This window comes from Orycteropus afer, unplaced genomic scaffold (genome assembly GCF_000298275.1).
Source record: "Orycteropus afer afer isolate SDZICR_OR568_19922 unplaced genomic scaffold, OryAfe1.0 scaffold00020, whole genome shotgun sequence".
Lineage (NCBI taxonomy): Eukaryota > Metazoa > Chordata > Mammalia > Tubulidentata > Orycteropodidae > Orycteropus > Orycteropus afer.
In genome coordinates, this window is record NW_006921607.1 from 14,522,832 (window position 1) to 14,537,652 (window position 14,821).

Consider the following 14,821-nt stretch of genomic DNA (forward strand, 5'->3'; position numbering starts at 1 on the left):
AAAAGCTTTCTGATGTGCCTGTGGACTAGGTTAAAGAGCTCTAGTGGCATGGTGGTTAAGGCATTTGCTTGTTAACCAAAAGATCAGTGGTTTAACCTCCCAGCTGCTCCATGGAAAAAAGATGGGCAGTGTGCTACCTTGGAAACACAACAGAGGTCACTGTGAGTTGGAATCAACTTGATGGCAGTGAGGTTAGTTTTGATTTGGTGGACTAGGTTATGTTCCTTAAACCAAATGCTCTTCCAATAGTTGTTTTCTTTGAATCCAGATTTCCAGAGGTAAGAGACAAATGTAGTTAGTCTGCTTGAGTGATATTCATGGAGAATCTGCTGTTGCTTCATGTTATTTTCATCTTTCTGGTAATCTCTCTCCTGAGAGCATGTCTGACTAGGTTCTTTCCTGCCTGATAATTCTCACAGAAATAAATCAGTGAATAATTTTAATGTAGGCTTTCTTGAAGAGTGATCTTTAGATGTTTCTGATACTTCACGTAATGTTAGAATGTTAGAATTATTAAGAATTGCTCTGCAAGTGCCCAGATTGATGGCCGTGTTCTCTAGAGTTCACTTGGGGTTCTGGGTTGTAGTAGAACTCTAGCTTCTATTTCTGAATGAGTTTGGTACAAGCTGTCATGAATTCATTCAGCAGACCCTCTTTGAGTGCTTATTATGTGCCAGGCACTATGCTAGGCCCAGAGGAACCCAAGGCTGGTCTGAGTCCTCAAGCATCATCAGTCAGTAAATATATGTTGGGTATCTGCCATGTAACTGGCTCTATTCAAGGTACTGACCTTCAAGGGTTTATTGACTAGAAGTTCTAAGTTGTAATTTCACATTTCAGTTCATGTTTTGAGTGGTTAAAGTACTTGGCTGCCTACCGAAAGGTCAGCAATTTGAACTCATCAGCCACTCTGTGCGAGAAAGATGTGATGGTCTGCTCCGGTAAATATTACAGCCTTGGAATCCCTATGGTGGCAGTTTTACTCTGTCCTATAGGGACGCTATGAGTTGGAATCAACTTGACGGCAGTGGTTGGTGGGTACAGAGTGGTAGATTTTTCAGAATCTGAAAAGACTTCTGAGATGACTTAGCCCAGAACCTTACTGATTGATTGATGAGTCTGCGATATTGAACAGCTACCTGATGGCAAGGTTGAGACCAGCACTCCAGTCTTCTAATTTCCAGTCTGGTGTTCTTTCTAGTATACCTTGAGCTGTAAAGAGCCTATCCCTTTGGAATTGACTATGTCCCTGACAGAGTTACATAGTTACTTGTTACCCTGTGTATCAGTACAGAAATTACCTCATTTATTTCTGGACACATAGCACTCATTCTTTCTTCTACCACTGCTAACTCAAAATAATAGTAGCAGCTTTCCGAAGACACTGACATTTTGCTGATTCACCAGCCTGGTTCCTGCTGGGGAGAAGACTGACACAAGAAATGCTGTTCGACATGGGCACACTTGGAGAAGGCAAGGGCACAGATGTTCAAAGTTGTTAAGTTCTGCTCTTTAAAAAGGAAAAAAAACCAAGTCCCCCTGTAATAACTCTGACAGACTGCCATTTCCCTCCTGTTTGCTGAGAGCAAAACTGTTTTTTTTCCCCTCTTGTACACCAACCTTCACCCAACTGCCCTAATGATATTTTTTTAAATCGGATTTTTAATTACTCCCTACGTCAAATTTAAAGCACATTTGAAATTTTTTTTAATTACCTTAATTTTAATTAGATGCAGCAATTAGAGTAAATGTCATGCTCCTCAAAGTATAATTTTTCTTGAAAGTGGTTTCCAGAGAGGGTGGGCCCTCTTGACGTGCGTCTAACACATCCTCTCTCGGTGGTAATGATGAGCTCCTCGTGACGTTGCACTCTGCTTTTTGTCTTATCTGTGATCTATAATGGAAATTTTTCTTCAGGAAACGGTTGTTAACAGTTTACTGTTGTACATCTGTAACTGCCCGAAACACCTTACCATGAGTAAACAATTTCATGGCAGTCATGACTTACATTTTTAATCTTTTTTAACTCTTCATTTATCAGCCACGACCATACATGGCTGGTTATGTTCTCAGCAAGCACAGGTCATCTTTGCTTTGTCCTTCTCTGAGAAAACATAAACTGTAGGGATTTTAATTGGATCAGAGGCTGGTCTGCTGTAACCTTAAGAGGCAGAGGATGTGAGAAAACAGCTTGTGCCTGGTCCTTTCAACCGTGAGAAGCTGCCTCTGAGTTTATTCTGGCGCTCTGCATCACTGCTGCTGGTGAGGGCTTGTCAGCGCTCCTGGGCCTCAGCTCCCCCCGTGAGAGGCTGGAGCACAGCCGTCGGTTGGCTGCAGAGCAGAGCAGAGCCGACTTCTGGTCTGTGAAGAGCACCTCCGGGGAGGACACAGGGGTAAGGGCACACACCTCCCTGCTATTACTCTCAGTGCATCAGGAGGAGCCGTGAGATGGAATCTAACAGCTATTGCCTTTCAAAAATAATGCTTTTTTCAGCAATTTTTCCTTTAAAGCAAACCATTTTAACATATTTAGAGCCTCTCTTCATGAACCTTTTTTTTTTTTTTGCTTTGTTTATAGAAAAATAAAACCAAAGGTACGTTTAAAGATATTTTCGTAAAGTATTGCTAAACAGTTTTTGTGGTCTGGTTTAAGTGAAATTTACTCAGTTTGCCCAAAGAACGGGAGGAATAAAACAAGGAGATGATAAAACCCCCCTGATCACTCCTTCCGCAGCACCAAATCCACACGTAACCTGTTTCTGTAAGTCATTTGCCATGTTCTCGGTTTGAATGCCAAGTCAGTAGAGTCCTTTCTAAAGTCATTTTGGTAGATCTCTGGCATTTACTGGGTACTTCCTTTGTATGGAGCTCTGGTGGCATAGTGCCTAAGCCATTTGACTGCTTACTAGAAGGTTGGCGGTTCAAACCCACCAGCCACTCTGGAGGGCAGACTGGGCACTCTACTTCCATAAAGATTTACCACCTCAGGAACCCAAAAGGGGTTGTGATGAGTCAGAATTGACTCAATGGCAGTACATTTGGGGTTTTTTGGATCCTTTGTATAGTTAGCTATGCTAGGTGTTATTGGGGAAACCAGAAATAGTAACTCCAGTTGAGAGCAAGAACACTTAGATTACTACCCCCAATGTGTGTGTGGTCAGTGCTCTTGGATTTTTCCACTCATGAAATGCCATTGGAGAAGATGTGGGTTATCTCTGGCTTGAGAGTGATCAAGGAATTGGGTACTAGAAGGATGGGTAAGCCTTTGATTGATATGGAGATGAGTGCGTTTCATATTTATTTTCATGGTCCCCACATTGGCAATGGAAATGTCATTTCCCATATGTTGGAAACTTATGACGCACTTTTGCCAGTTGCTCATGCATTCACTACAAACTTGCCAGTATATCAGATACATGACTTTATTTTTTTTTGAAAAATCAAAACTGCTTCCCAGCTTAGTGCCTTGTTCTTTAATAAAAAATAGTGAGTCCTGTCAACTCATTTTGTTAAAAGTGTGCTTTCTCTCCACCCCTTAGTGATTTAGAAAAGTGAGGTTTCATGGTAATGTTAACTTCAGGCATCAGTACAGTGGGCTGCAGACTTATGTGCAGGAAGAGAGAAATTATGTTGTTGGTTATATTGGTGCTGATGGGACACATTTTGTCTGGAATAGTTTTAAGGAGTGTTAGCATTATTCTCCTCTAAATTAGTGCTTAGTTTTCTCAGGCTCTAGAAAGCTGGAACTCTTGCAGTGTTTTTGATTTTTGTAAAGGATTACTGTAGGAACTTGGAAAATAAGGAGCAGACTGAGTGTTTTCAGACCAGCGGGGATCAATTGAACTTGAGCAGTTTGGGTCGGAGGCTGCCAAAGTGGAACAGACTGACTGAGACATACCGTATTGTCCCAGAGGGTGTGTACAGCAGTCGAGGGTGCCTTGTGCTACAGACCCAGTGTTAATGAGCAAGTGTAGGCCTGGGAAGGGTTGGAGGCTCCTAAGGGGCTTGCTTCTAATTGGGCTGGGAAGGAGTTGGTATTTGCTCCAGTGCTTCCCACAGCAAGCACTGTCTAGCAAGACTCACAGATCTGGAGCCATTGTTTTGCTGGGAGCTATTCTTGTCTTGATACTTCCAGAGTCAAAATTACATTTAAAAGAATTTCTTCTACATTTTCTCATCTCTAGTTTTAACTTCTCTCAAAAGATGTATTGAAAAGCAGTCCCTATTTTTGAGCCAGTTAAATATGCTCTGAAGAAAGGCACATTAGACAAAAAGTCAAAATGGCAATTTTGGAAATGGATCTCTTAATGTAACTTTTGATGTTGTTTGTGGGTTTTTGATGCATTGTTTTCCTGGAAGGGCAGGGTGGTTGTAGCCAGCTTTGGGCGTTTCCCCAGCAGCATGATTGTGCCCACTAGCATTTAGTAGGTACTTAACAAATGCAGAATGAATGCATTTTCTCCCTCATATTGGTTTGATCTAGGACTGGAATGAAATTAAGCGTCCAGGTTCCTTCTAAGTAGCTTTGTGCCAGCTGTGTACAAAGGAGGAAGAGGCCATGTTGTCTGTGTTTTGAAATTCATCTATATTAATTGAGCTGTATCTAATCCTTTTCCTAGTCTTAAGAAAAGAGGCTCCTTAAAGAGAGGATGGTGAGAATTGGTCTTAAGTGCTTTGGACGTGTTACCAGGAGAGACCATTCCCTGGAGAAAGATCATGCTTGGTAAAGTAGAGGGTCAGCGAAAAAGAGGAGGACCCTCAGCTGGATGGATTGGCACAGTGGCTGCAACAGCAGGCTCCAACAAGACAGGGATTGTGAGGGTGGTGCAGGATTGGGCAAAGTTTCATTCCGTTGCACATAGGGTTGCTATGAGTTGGAAGCAACGTGACGGCACCTAACAACGATAGAAGTTGTTGTTGTTGTTGTTATGTGCCGTCAAGTCAGCCCTGACTCATAGCGACTCCTTGGGTTGCCAAGGCAGTATCACTACGGAAGTAGATTGCCTAACCTTTCTCCTGAGGAGTGGCTCGTGGGTTTGAACCGCCAGCCTTCTGGTTAGCAGTCAAGTGTCTTAGGCACTATGCTACCAGAGCTCCTACAATAGAAGTAAAAGCAAAAAAAAAAAAACCCACACATTTATTTTGTTAAATCAGTGACATAGTTAGTCTGTACTGATTCTTCTTTCTTAAGGAAGCCTTTTGGAAATTACCTTTTAAAAAGCCATCTGCTTAATACAACTTACTCCTTTCTCCTCTGTATCTTTTTTTTTTTAATAACTTTTTCCTTGTGGATATACCCCATTGGCGATTAATGAGATTAATACTCAGTTTCTGTACCAAGACTCTGAAGTTGGAATCAAGAAATATTTCTAGAGCCAAAAAATAGAAGGAAACACCCCTTTTTTGCCTAGAGCCATTGTGTTATGAACCGTTTTGTGCTCAGCTGGCCTTTTCTACTTTATCTGTTATTATACTGGCTATTGCCCCAGTGGTGGACAGGTATAGAGGGAGTGAGTAGGGTGGCCTTTCTACTCAACATGACAAAATAGGCTATCAAAAACTGTGTTTTAGTAATTCGCGGAGAGACAGGCTCTCTGTTTTCCTATTAAACTTGGACAGGAGAGCCTTTTACCTTGTGAAATGAAATTGTAACTACAGTGGAAAAACCTATCACCCATGCCCATAGTCTGGTTGTGCAGAAATACTGGATGGTGGCAGACCGTGCTGACTTTCCTCATCAAGATTGAGAATTTGTCTGTTTTTAGTTTCAGTTCTTGTTCCTCTTTCTGGTCTTCAAGCTCCTTCTGTCTTCTGGGTCATATCATGTTACCTGGGAGTTGATCATTAATTATAATTATGGACCCCTTATTGTCTTGCTGAAATGCTGTTTTATGAAAGTTGTGAATTTATATAAAATCAGTTAGTAGGACTGATGAGGTGTTATCAGACCCAGTAGGTACCTGATTTCTTTTTTGACTTTTCAACTGAGGCAGGAAAGTAGGTAAGGAAATAACTACTGAAATATTATAAGAAACTACCTTTCTTGGTTAAACTTAGACATTTATCCTGTTCCTGTGTAAAATCACCACCATTGTCAAAATTATTATTATTTTTTTAAATTCCTAGGTTTAATGTGACACATTTGTGAGCGTGATCTAGTACTAATCAAAGAAAAATATGATACCTGGCCCACTAGACCTTAGAGACCGAAAAAAGATTTGATCAATCTCAGTGTCTACAGCATCTCTGAAAATTAGATCTTCCAACCCAATGTGACCCAGAAAAAGAGGACCATGCTGTTGTTAGCTTGAATCTTAGATTTTAGAGGTTTCAGGAAAAATGAAACCATTGTGAGGGCTTTGGCCATTCAGTGAGAAGACTTGAATAAGAATCTTTATTATGGTGCTTTCCTGTTTTCTGAGTACTTTGATTTGCTTGGCCCTTGGTGCACATGACCTCATTTGTTCCTTATAGGTACTCTGAGATAGGCTAGGCAAATACCATTTTGGAGATGAGAAAACTGAGCTGAAAGGAATTAAAGGGGCTTGCACAGGATTACTTGGCTAGTCGTAGTTTGGGGCTAGTTGAGCTCACTGAAATGTGTGGAGAAGGTTCTCAGATGAATATAACATGGCCGTTGCCTCCAAGCTTGCTCTGACTCTTCATCTTTTGTTCTTTCAGGCAGACCTAACCTGCCTGTCTCTCTCGTTCTTTTGTTCTTTTCTTTCACTGTGGTAAAACGTGTACAGAAAATTGGCATTTCAGCGTGTACAGTTTAGTGACATTAATTATATTTGCCACGTTGTACAGCCATCACCCCTATTTCCAAACGTTGTCCATCACCTAAACTAGAAGCTCTGTAGCCCTTAAAAGTAATAACTCTCAAGCCCCTTCTCCCCTAGTCCTTGGTAACTGTAATAAACTTTCCTCTAATTTAGATATTTCATATAAGTGGAGTCATACAGTATTTGCCCTCTTGTGCCTGATTTATTTCACTCAACATAATGTGTTCAAGGTTTATCCGTGTTACAGAGTGTATCCGAACTTCATTCCTCTTTAAGGCTGAATAGTATTCCATTGTATGTCTGTACCACATTTTATTTATCCATTCATCCGTTGACGTCCACCCTATCTCTTGAGGGTACTGTTTAATTAATAATCATCACATACTAGGTTATAAGCACTTAGTCACGCATGGTGCTGTACAAGGGGTGTAATGGTACTTATTGCATGCTTGGATTCTGGTCCTTGCCCTTTAGAGACCTCACTATGCAAAATCCGTGTGTGTGTGCGTGTGTGTAATGTTACCATGCATGTGAATGGGTAATGATAGTTTTATATCTCCTAACAAGAACTTTTTAAGAGAATAAACATGAGAGTTTCTTAGATGAAGATGTTGGCATTTGGTTCTTCCTGGGATCTTTAGTAACTTATGATGGAAATAAATGACAGTTAGTTTCTGTGTGATACCAACAAGGTCAGTAGCTAGGATTTACTTCACTGCAGACTTATTTAAATCTAGTGTATATCCCTCTTGCATCAGTATGAAGCGTGATGGCAAAAGTACTGTTTTTGGAATCAAATGGACCTAAACCATTAGCTTGGATTGACCCTGTTGTAATCACAGAGAAAAGAGCTGTCACTTGTTTTCACCACAAATTACTGATAAATGAACTGACCTTTAGGTAAGTAACTTAGCCACCCTGAGCTTTAGCTTTCCTATCTGTAAAATAGGGGTCACCCCTGCGATATAATGCTGCTGTGGGAATTCAGTACAATAGCACCTGGCATAACAGTTTTTTAGATGGTGGCTGTTAGGATGGCGACTATTACAGCCTTTAGTTAGGGGTACTCTAGGGTTTCTGCGAGTTAGTTTGTTAACTTTTTTTTAATTGATTAAAACAACTTAGGTATTTTAGTTTTGGATATGTCAAGTGTGGCACATGACCTTCTGTGTCAGTAGCTTTCTGGTTACATTGTAGATAGAAACTAGAAGCATGAAGGAGTTTTGTCCAAAGACAAAGGTCTTTGTACACCTTCAGTTTTACAACATTCCCACGTTTTCAGTAAGTACCATCTTTAAGAGTGAAAAAAACAAGACACAGAAAGCATAGTTTGTCTCATGATACACAGCTGGTCAGTTACAGTAACGTGAACCTTCAAATAAGTTTTCTTTCCACAAAAGATACTCATGAAGTCACTTCTCATGCAGTGCCATCAAGTCAGCTCTGATTCATAGCGACCCCTCCTTGGGTTTCCGAGGCAGTATCACTATGGAAGTAGACCTTCCCAGGATTAGCTGGTGGGTTGGCAGTCAGAGGCCCTTGGGCATTACTCCATCAGGGTAGTTAGCAAATCTGCCCTCATTCTTGTTAATGTATCCTGCATCTTTCTTTTTATTCTTTTGTTTCTAGTTCTAGAGAAATTGTCCCATATCTAGTCCTTGTGTCTCATGTCTGGACTCTAGAGTATGTAATGGCTTTGGAATGGGTCTTCCTGCCTTCAGGCCTGGCTCCCACCCCCTGCCCCAACTATCCACACATGCTGCCTGCTACCTGTCCCCCCCCCCTCCAAACACTTACCAGGCTTTAGTGCATCCTGTCCATAGCTGTTAGGTTTTTCTTTAAAACTGGTGATTTTCTTCACATAGGTGTGATTTTCTTTGTCCTTTCCCTCTCCTTCCCTCAGCCACACTCCTGCCCACCTCCCCCTTCTTCATACAGGCATTCCCTTCTCTCTGCCGTTAGTCCTGTGGTTTTGCTTTCTAGCCTACCTGCTCTCATCTTTTTAGTTACTCCTTTTCTGACCAGTCTTCTTCGGGTGGGTCATTCCTGATTTCCCAGCTTGCTTTGATTGCTCCTTTTTCATGTCTGCAGTTCACAGTATCTGCATTCCTCATTTGTCACACATTGTTATTACCAACGATGTATAACTTTTTATGTATTCGATTATCATGCCCAGCATCCTCATTTTCTAGGTGAGGAAACTGAGGCCCAGAATGAAGACTGGATTTGCCTTGTCACCCACACAGTACTTTATTCCTCATAAGCACTCAGTAAATGCCAGTTGGCTGACCGAGCAGGGGGTCTGTGTGTATTTCTGTCATGAGTGAAGGGAAGCTGTTTACAAATTTAGTTCTGCCTTCTAATTTCCAAACATAGCTCCTTTTTTCTCTCCTTCCCATTTCCTTCCTTTTTTGCTTTCCTCCTCCTGTTTTCCTCATGTTTAATTCCCTTTGTTCTTCTTTTGTGTCCAAAGCAGTATGGTATTTGAGGAGAAGGAGGTTGGTGGGGCTGGTGCTTGTCCACTGTATGTCCTCCCCTCTACATTTTGAACCTGTGTTATCAGGCTTTGACCTCTGAAGACTTCTGTGTGAATGCCAGTCATCTCATGGCTGGAGTCTTGCTGGGTTAAGATTATACTGGGTTTCAAGAATTTAAGTTATGAGATAAGGTTAGGTGTGTTGGCCTATTTCTCACTAGAAAAGAGACCTCCTTAGTGATCTATCTGAAGTTTTGTACTTTTTGAAAATGGACTGAGCCTATAGAATAAGTTGCCAGGAAGGCAGCATGAAGAAAAAGACGTTTATTGAACACCCACTGTGGGTAGAGCCCTGCTGAAGAGATGATAATAAACCAGAGTTTATTGAAAGATAAATGATGATGGAGCAATTGATGAGGAAACGAAAGGGAACCAAAGATTTCAAAAGTGTCCGTGGGGTTTCAGCATGTATGTGATATCCTTAACATTTTTCACATGTGTCCATAGCAGTGGTTGACTTGCTTCAGGAATTAACAGATATAGACACCCTCCATGAGAGTGAGGAAGGAGCAGAAGTGCTCATCGATGCCCTGGTAAGTTGAGTTTTTTTAGGTTTGTTTAATTGTTGGCCTTGTAACCACCATAGTCTTAGGGCCAGCTATGAGAGTAGCATCAGGTAGAGATAAGTGGCAAGAGATGATCAGTGAGCAGCACTGAATGATGGGAGTTCAAAAGCAGAAGTACAGGCTACTTTATTTTTGGGATTCTTTTGGGTGAGGGATTGTAAAGGCCTACCATTTATTAATTATCTGTTGTGGGCAATGCTTTTCTCATTCTTTTCCTGCTGTTTAATCTTTGCCACATCCTCCCAGGTGAGGAGTATTATAGGTTTCATTCCCCATTTACAGCTCTGAAGCTTGTTGTTGTTGTTATGTGCCGTCAAGTCAGCCCCGACTCATAGCGACCCCCTCATTGGGTTTCTGAGGCAGTATCACTATGGAAGTAGATTGCCCAACCTTCCTCCTGAGGAGTGGCTGATGGGTTTGAACCAACAGCCTTGTGGTTAGCAGGCAAGTGCCTTAGGTACTACGCTACCAGAGCTCCCGCTCTAAAGCTTAGAAGGTAAAACAACTCACTCATGCTCACACAGCAGGAACTTGAACCTGTGTTTCTTTGCCTCTGTTCCTGTTCTTTCTATCCCCTACCCTCCAGTGTATCACCACTAACCTTTATGCAGAGAGCTTTCACAAATGTGCATGTTCTCTTCTGGACTTTATAATCCCAAGGGTTAGGGAGGACAGGTGGTATTATTGCTTATCTTACAGATTTGTAATCAGAGAGGAATTGGAGAACATTGAAAGTGGGAATTAACGTTATAGCTCATCTAGGCCAGAGTTGCATCCCTTGCCTATAGAAGACAGGGCCAGTTGATTTCGTTTGTGGAGGATAGGCAGGGCCTCAGAATCCTCCTCAGTTACTGTACCAGGTAGCAGCCAATCAGAAGGAGACAGTATGTGACGTAAAGCTTGCAGGCCAGGCCAGATCTAGTCTAATCTCCTAGCTTTACATGTGAGGAAGCCCAGATGCAGAAATTAAGCCTTCCGCCGGGTCAGTCAGTCAGTCCTTCTAATAGTGGAGATTAGAGCCTACATGTACTGATCCGAACCATACTCCTGTTCCTACCACACCAGATTCCCTCTCTCGTGGTGATCAGAGAGGTGAAGCCCTACCCAGGGCACCACAGCTGGCCAATGGCAGAAGTGGGTCTAGTCCCTGACACATCCTGTGGATGTCTGTCTATCCACCAAACTGTCTTCTTCCTCGAGGCTCTGCTAATTCCCTTTCCTTTCTCTGCTCCCTTCCACTCCCCCTTTCCCTTCATCCTGTCTTTTCTCTCTGGTAAGAATGTTAGTGAGCCCTGGTTTTGATGCGGTTTGCAGAATTTATCAAAGATTGCTGCAGCCGTGTGTAATGGAAGCACCTGTGGTGCTCATTAGGCTGTTTTCTGGCCCCATCCGAGACCTTCTGAATCAGAATCGATGGGACCCGTTGAAGGATGAGACCCCACGCCACACTGCCTGCCCCCACCTCACCCTTTCGCTGTAAAGGTTCTTGATACTGGAGAGTCCCTGTGTGGCTTGCTGGCTGCTGACATTTGGTGTGAATGAAGGGTTATGAACCCACTGGACGTGAAGAACTGTCTCTTACGGAGCATGAGGCTGGAGTCCAATAGGGCCATTTATGACTGAGTATGATGAAAATTTCTATGGCCTTTTTTCTTTCAAGCTAGAAAGAAAACTGCCACTTTTTATAGAATTCTGGACCTTTGTATTTCCTTTGAACAACTGTGCAGAAAGAAAAGGATGATGTTGGGGTGTTCTGTTTTGAGGAGCATCTGAAGGCAGGCTGTGGCACTTCCTCCTTCCCTGTGTCCCCACAGTGTCATTTGTGCAGTCTTACCTTCCAGAGGTTAATTACAGTGGCCCTGAATGAAGCTTCCTGCCTGGTCCCTGGGCTGATTTTAATTACCAGCCTTTGCCAGTGTGAATAGAGGAGACAGAGAGAGGCACAGCTAGCCTGGCTGCTGCTTGTAAAACGTACCCAGAAACAGCAGTTCACGCAAAAGTCTCTTTTGTGTTTTCCATGTTGCCAAGCCCACCAACAAAAGCTGCATCTTGCAGATTTTATTGTTCGTTTGGAAAAAAATTGTCCTCAGTCTGGGGAGCCATTTGGTGGTTGATAGACAGGGTTTTTTGATTGTTTTAGTGCTAATATTACTATTTTAAGATTTTGACTCATAGCTTTGCACTGGTGGGGCTGGTATGGATCACAAACAATTGAACATTTCTGGCTTCTAATCTGTCATTTGCTTGTCTGCAACCAGTCAGAAGCCATCAGTAATTATCAGAGGTCAGAGAAGATGGGTGGTCTTCTATTTCTTTTTTACTACCCTGTGCTGCATTCAGGAAGGAATTTGATAAGTATTCTCAATATTACAAGGGCTGGGTTTTCTTTGTAGTTTTAATTTGGGGCCAATATCAGAGGCCTGGAATTGCTTGAGCAGAGGCTAGAGGGCATGTAGCAGAATTTATGTGGTGTGCAGTTTGCAGTTATTGCCTTGGTCTTTTTCCCAGTTGGAAGTCCTAAGCAATAGAAGAGTACATTTGTGGGGAGAGAGTGCTTTCCTGGCATTCTCAGGGATCTTTGGGGTTTTAAAATTTGGTTCATTGCCACTGCTGTTACTTATGCAGAAGGTAAATGTTCATGCTTTGTAACAAGTTGATTTGGTAACCTGGAAAATAGAATCTTTTCTGAGAGCAGTGAATGCGAGGGTATATTGCTTTGATGGCAATTCTCTGGCACAGCTCTCTGAAGAAGACTTTGGACTCCCTGGGAATAGTGATCAGATTGCAGTCATTTTTCTACATGCTGTTCCCAAAATTTGTCATGTGCTTAGTAGTTCCACGCCTTTGCTCACACTCTGCCTTCGGCTTGGCATGCCTTGCTTTTCGTGGGCTGCCTGGAATATTTCTCCAAACTCAGACTCACTGCCATTGAGTCACTTCTGACTCATAGCGACCCCTGTTGGTTTTCCAAGGCTGTAAATCTTTATGGAAGCAAACTGCCTCATATTTCTTCCATGAGGTGGCTTGTGGATGAAATACTCCTACTTACCCTTTAAAGCCTAACTCAGACCTGTCTTCTCTCTTATAAGGTTTTCTGCCTCCCCCCCGCCCCCCCGCCCGCCTTTTGCAGGCTCATCACCTCAGTGGAATGTGTGTTCCCTGGTACTTGTTCCCAAGTTCATCCTAGTACTTGTGAGACCAACTCTGTGTCCTTGGGAAAGTTACCTAACCTCTTTGTTTCTTCTTCTGAAGAATGGGAATAACAATAGTGTCTATTACACAGGGCTCAAGTGAAAAAAGAAGATACTTGAATAAGTCTTTAGAACAGTGCCTGACACAGTAAACACCCAACAAATGTTGGCCATTATTGTTATAAAGGTATTATAAAGCCTTTGTAAATGTCCAGTTAAAATTATATATCATTTGCCACACAGTGAGATGTCTGTGAACAATTAGTTTAATAAATGGTTTTTGAGTATTGTATACAACATGAATCAACTACTTCAAAGGGTGCATACTTAAATGAAACGTGGGAGGATGGGAGTTTAGTTTTTGAAGCAGTCTGCGTCCATAAACATTTCCAGCCTTGGGTACCCTCTGAGGCAGTTCTGCTCTGCCCTAAAGGGTCTCCATGAGTCAGAATCGACTGGTTGGCAGTGGATTGGGTTGAGTTTGACCACAGAGTTCTGCTGTGGTGAGGAGGAATGGGATAGTAGGGCCAGTTCACACTGAGCTGTATAGGCCTTGGTAAGAAATTTGGGTGGAATTCCCAGTGTGAAGGGGAGTAATTGAACAATTGTAAGCAAGGGAGGGGAGTAGTAACATGATCTGATCTAACGTTTTTAAAAGACCACTCTGGCAGCTGAGTGGATAATGGGATAGTGGGGCAAGAGTAGAAGCAGGAGGACAAGTTAGGAGGCTTTTTATTATTATTATTATTGTAGGCATCAGGGTGGAAGTGATTTTGGCCTGGACTAGAGCAATGGTGTGGAAATGGACAGAGGAGGTGGATTTTTGAGATATGCTTTGGAGGGAGAGGGGAGGGACTTGTTGAGTGTTTGGATCTTGGAGTAAAGGAAAGAAAAGAATCAAGAAGACTCCAAGTTTATGGCTTGAGCAGCTAGAAGGATGTTGATTCTGCTTGGTGAGATGTGGGAAGCTGGAAGAGAAGCCATATTAAGTGTGTCACTTTTATTAGATATCCAGGTTGATACCAGCTTTCAAAATTGCTCTCTTAATGATTAGATAGATTGCAAGGCTATGTTTTACATTAATGACCACACTATCATAGGTAGCCTACAAATTGATTGATCAAGATTCAATGAGGTAGGGTTTTTTACTATGGAATTTCAGCAACTCCTACTAAGTAGAAAAACTAACTCCTGAGAAAGTTTATTGGCAGATTGTACAGATAAAAAGAATCAAGCCCCCTTGTCTGGTTTTTTTTTTTTTTTCCCCTTCCTCCTTTTTTCTTGTATCAGTCCTCTTTGGTTAAGGCCAGGGTTGCTTTTTCTGACTGGTGCTTTAATCCCTAAGCAAGATTTGTTTTTAGTATCAGACTTAGTCATGTTGTTGTTGTTGTTATGTGCCGTCGAGTCGGCCCCGACTCATAGCGACCCCTCCTTGGGTTTCCGAGGCAGTATCACTACGGAAGTAGGATTGCCCAACCTTCCTTCCAAGGAGTGGCTGGTGGGTTTGAACCGCCAGCCTTCTGGTGAGCAGTCAAGTGCTTTTAGCCACTATGCTACCAGACCTCCCCATTTGTTGTTGTTGTTATTTGCCATCGAGTCAGCCCCGACTCCTAGCGACCCCTCCTTGAGTTTCCGAGGCAGTTATCACTACGGAAGTAGGATTGCCCAACCTTCCTTCCGAGGAGTGGCTGGTGGGTTTGAACCTCCAGCCTCCTGGTTAGCAGTCAAGTGCCTTAGGCACTA

General features: G+C 42.5%; 1 protein-coding gene across 1 annotated transcript in view; it reads left to right on the plus strand.

Moving 5' to 3' along the window:
- The window catches only part of CTNNBL1 (catenin beta like 1), a 169,766-nt gene that overhangs the window by 21,745 nt on the left and 133,200 nt on the right, over nucleotides 1–14,821 (plus strand). The window contains exon 4 of the mRNA XM_007934654.2: nucleotides 9,757–9,854. Within this exon, the coding sequence (XP_007932845.1) occupies nucleotides 9,757–9,854 (98 nt within the window). The remainder of the gene's footprint in view (nucleotides 1–9,756; nucleotides 9,855–14,821) is intronic.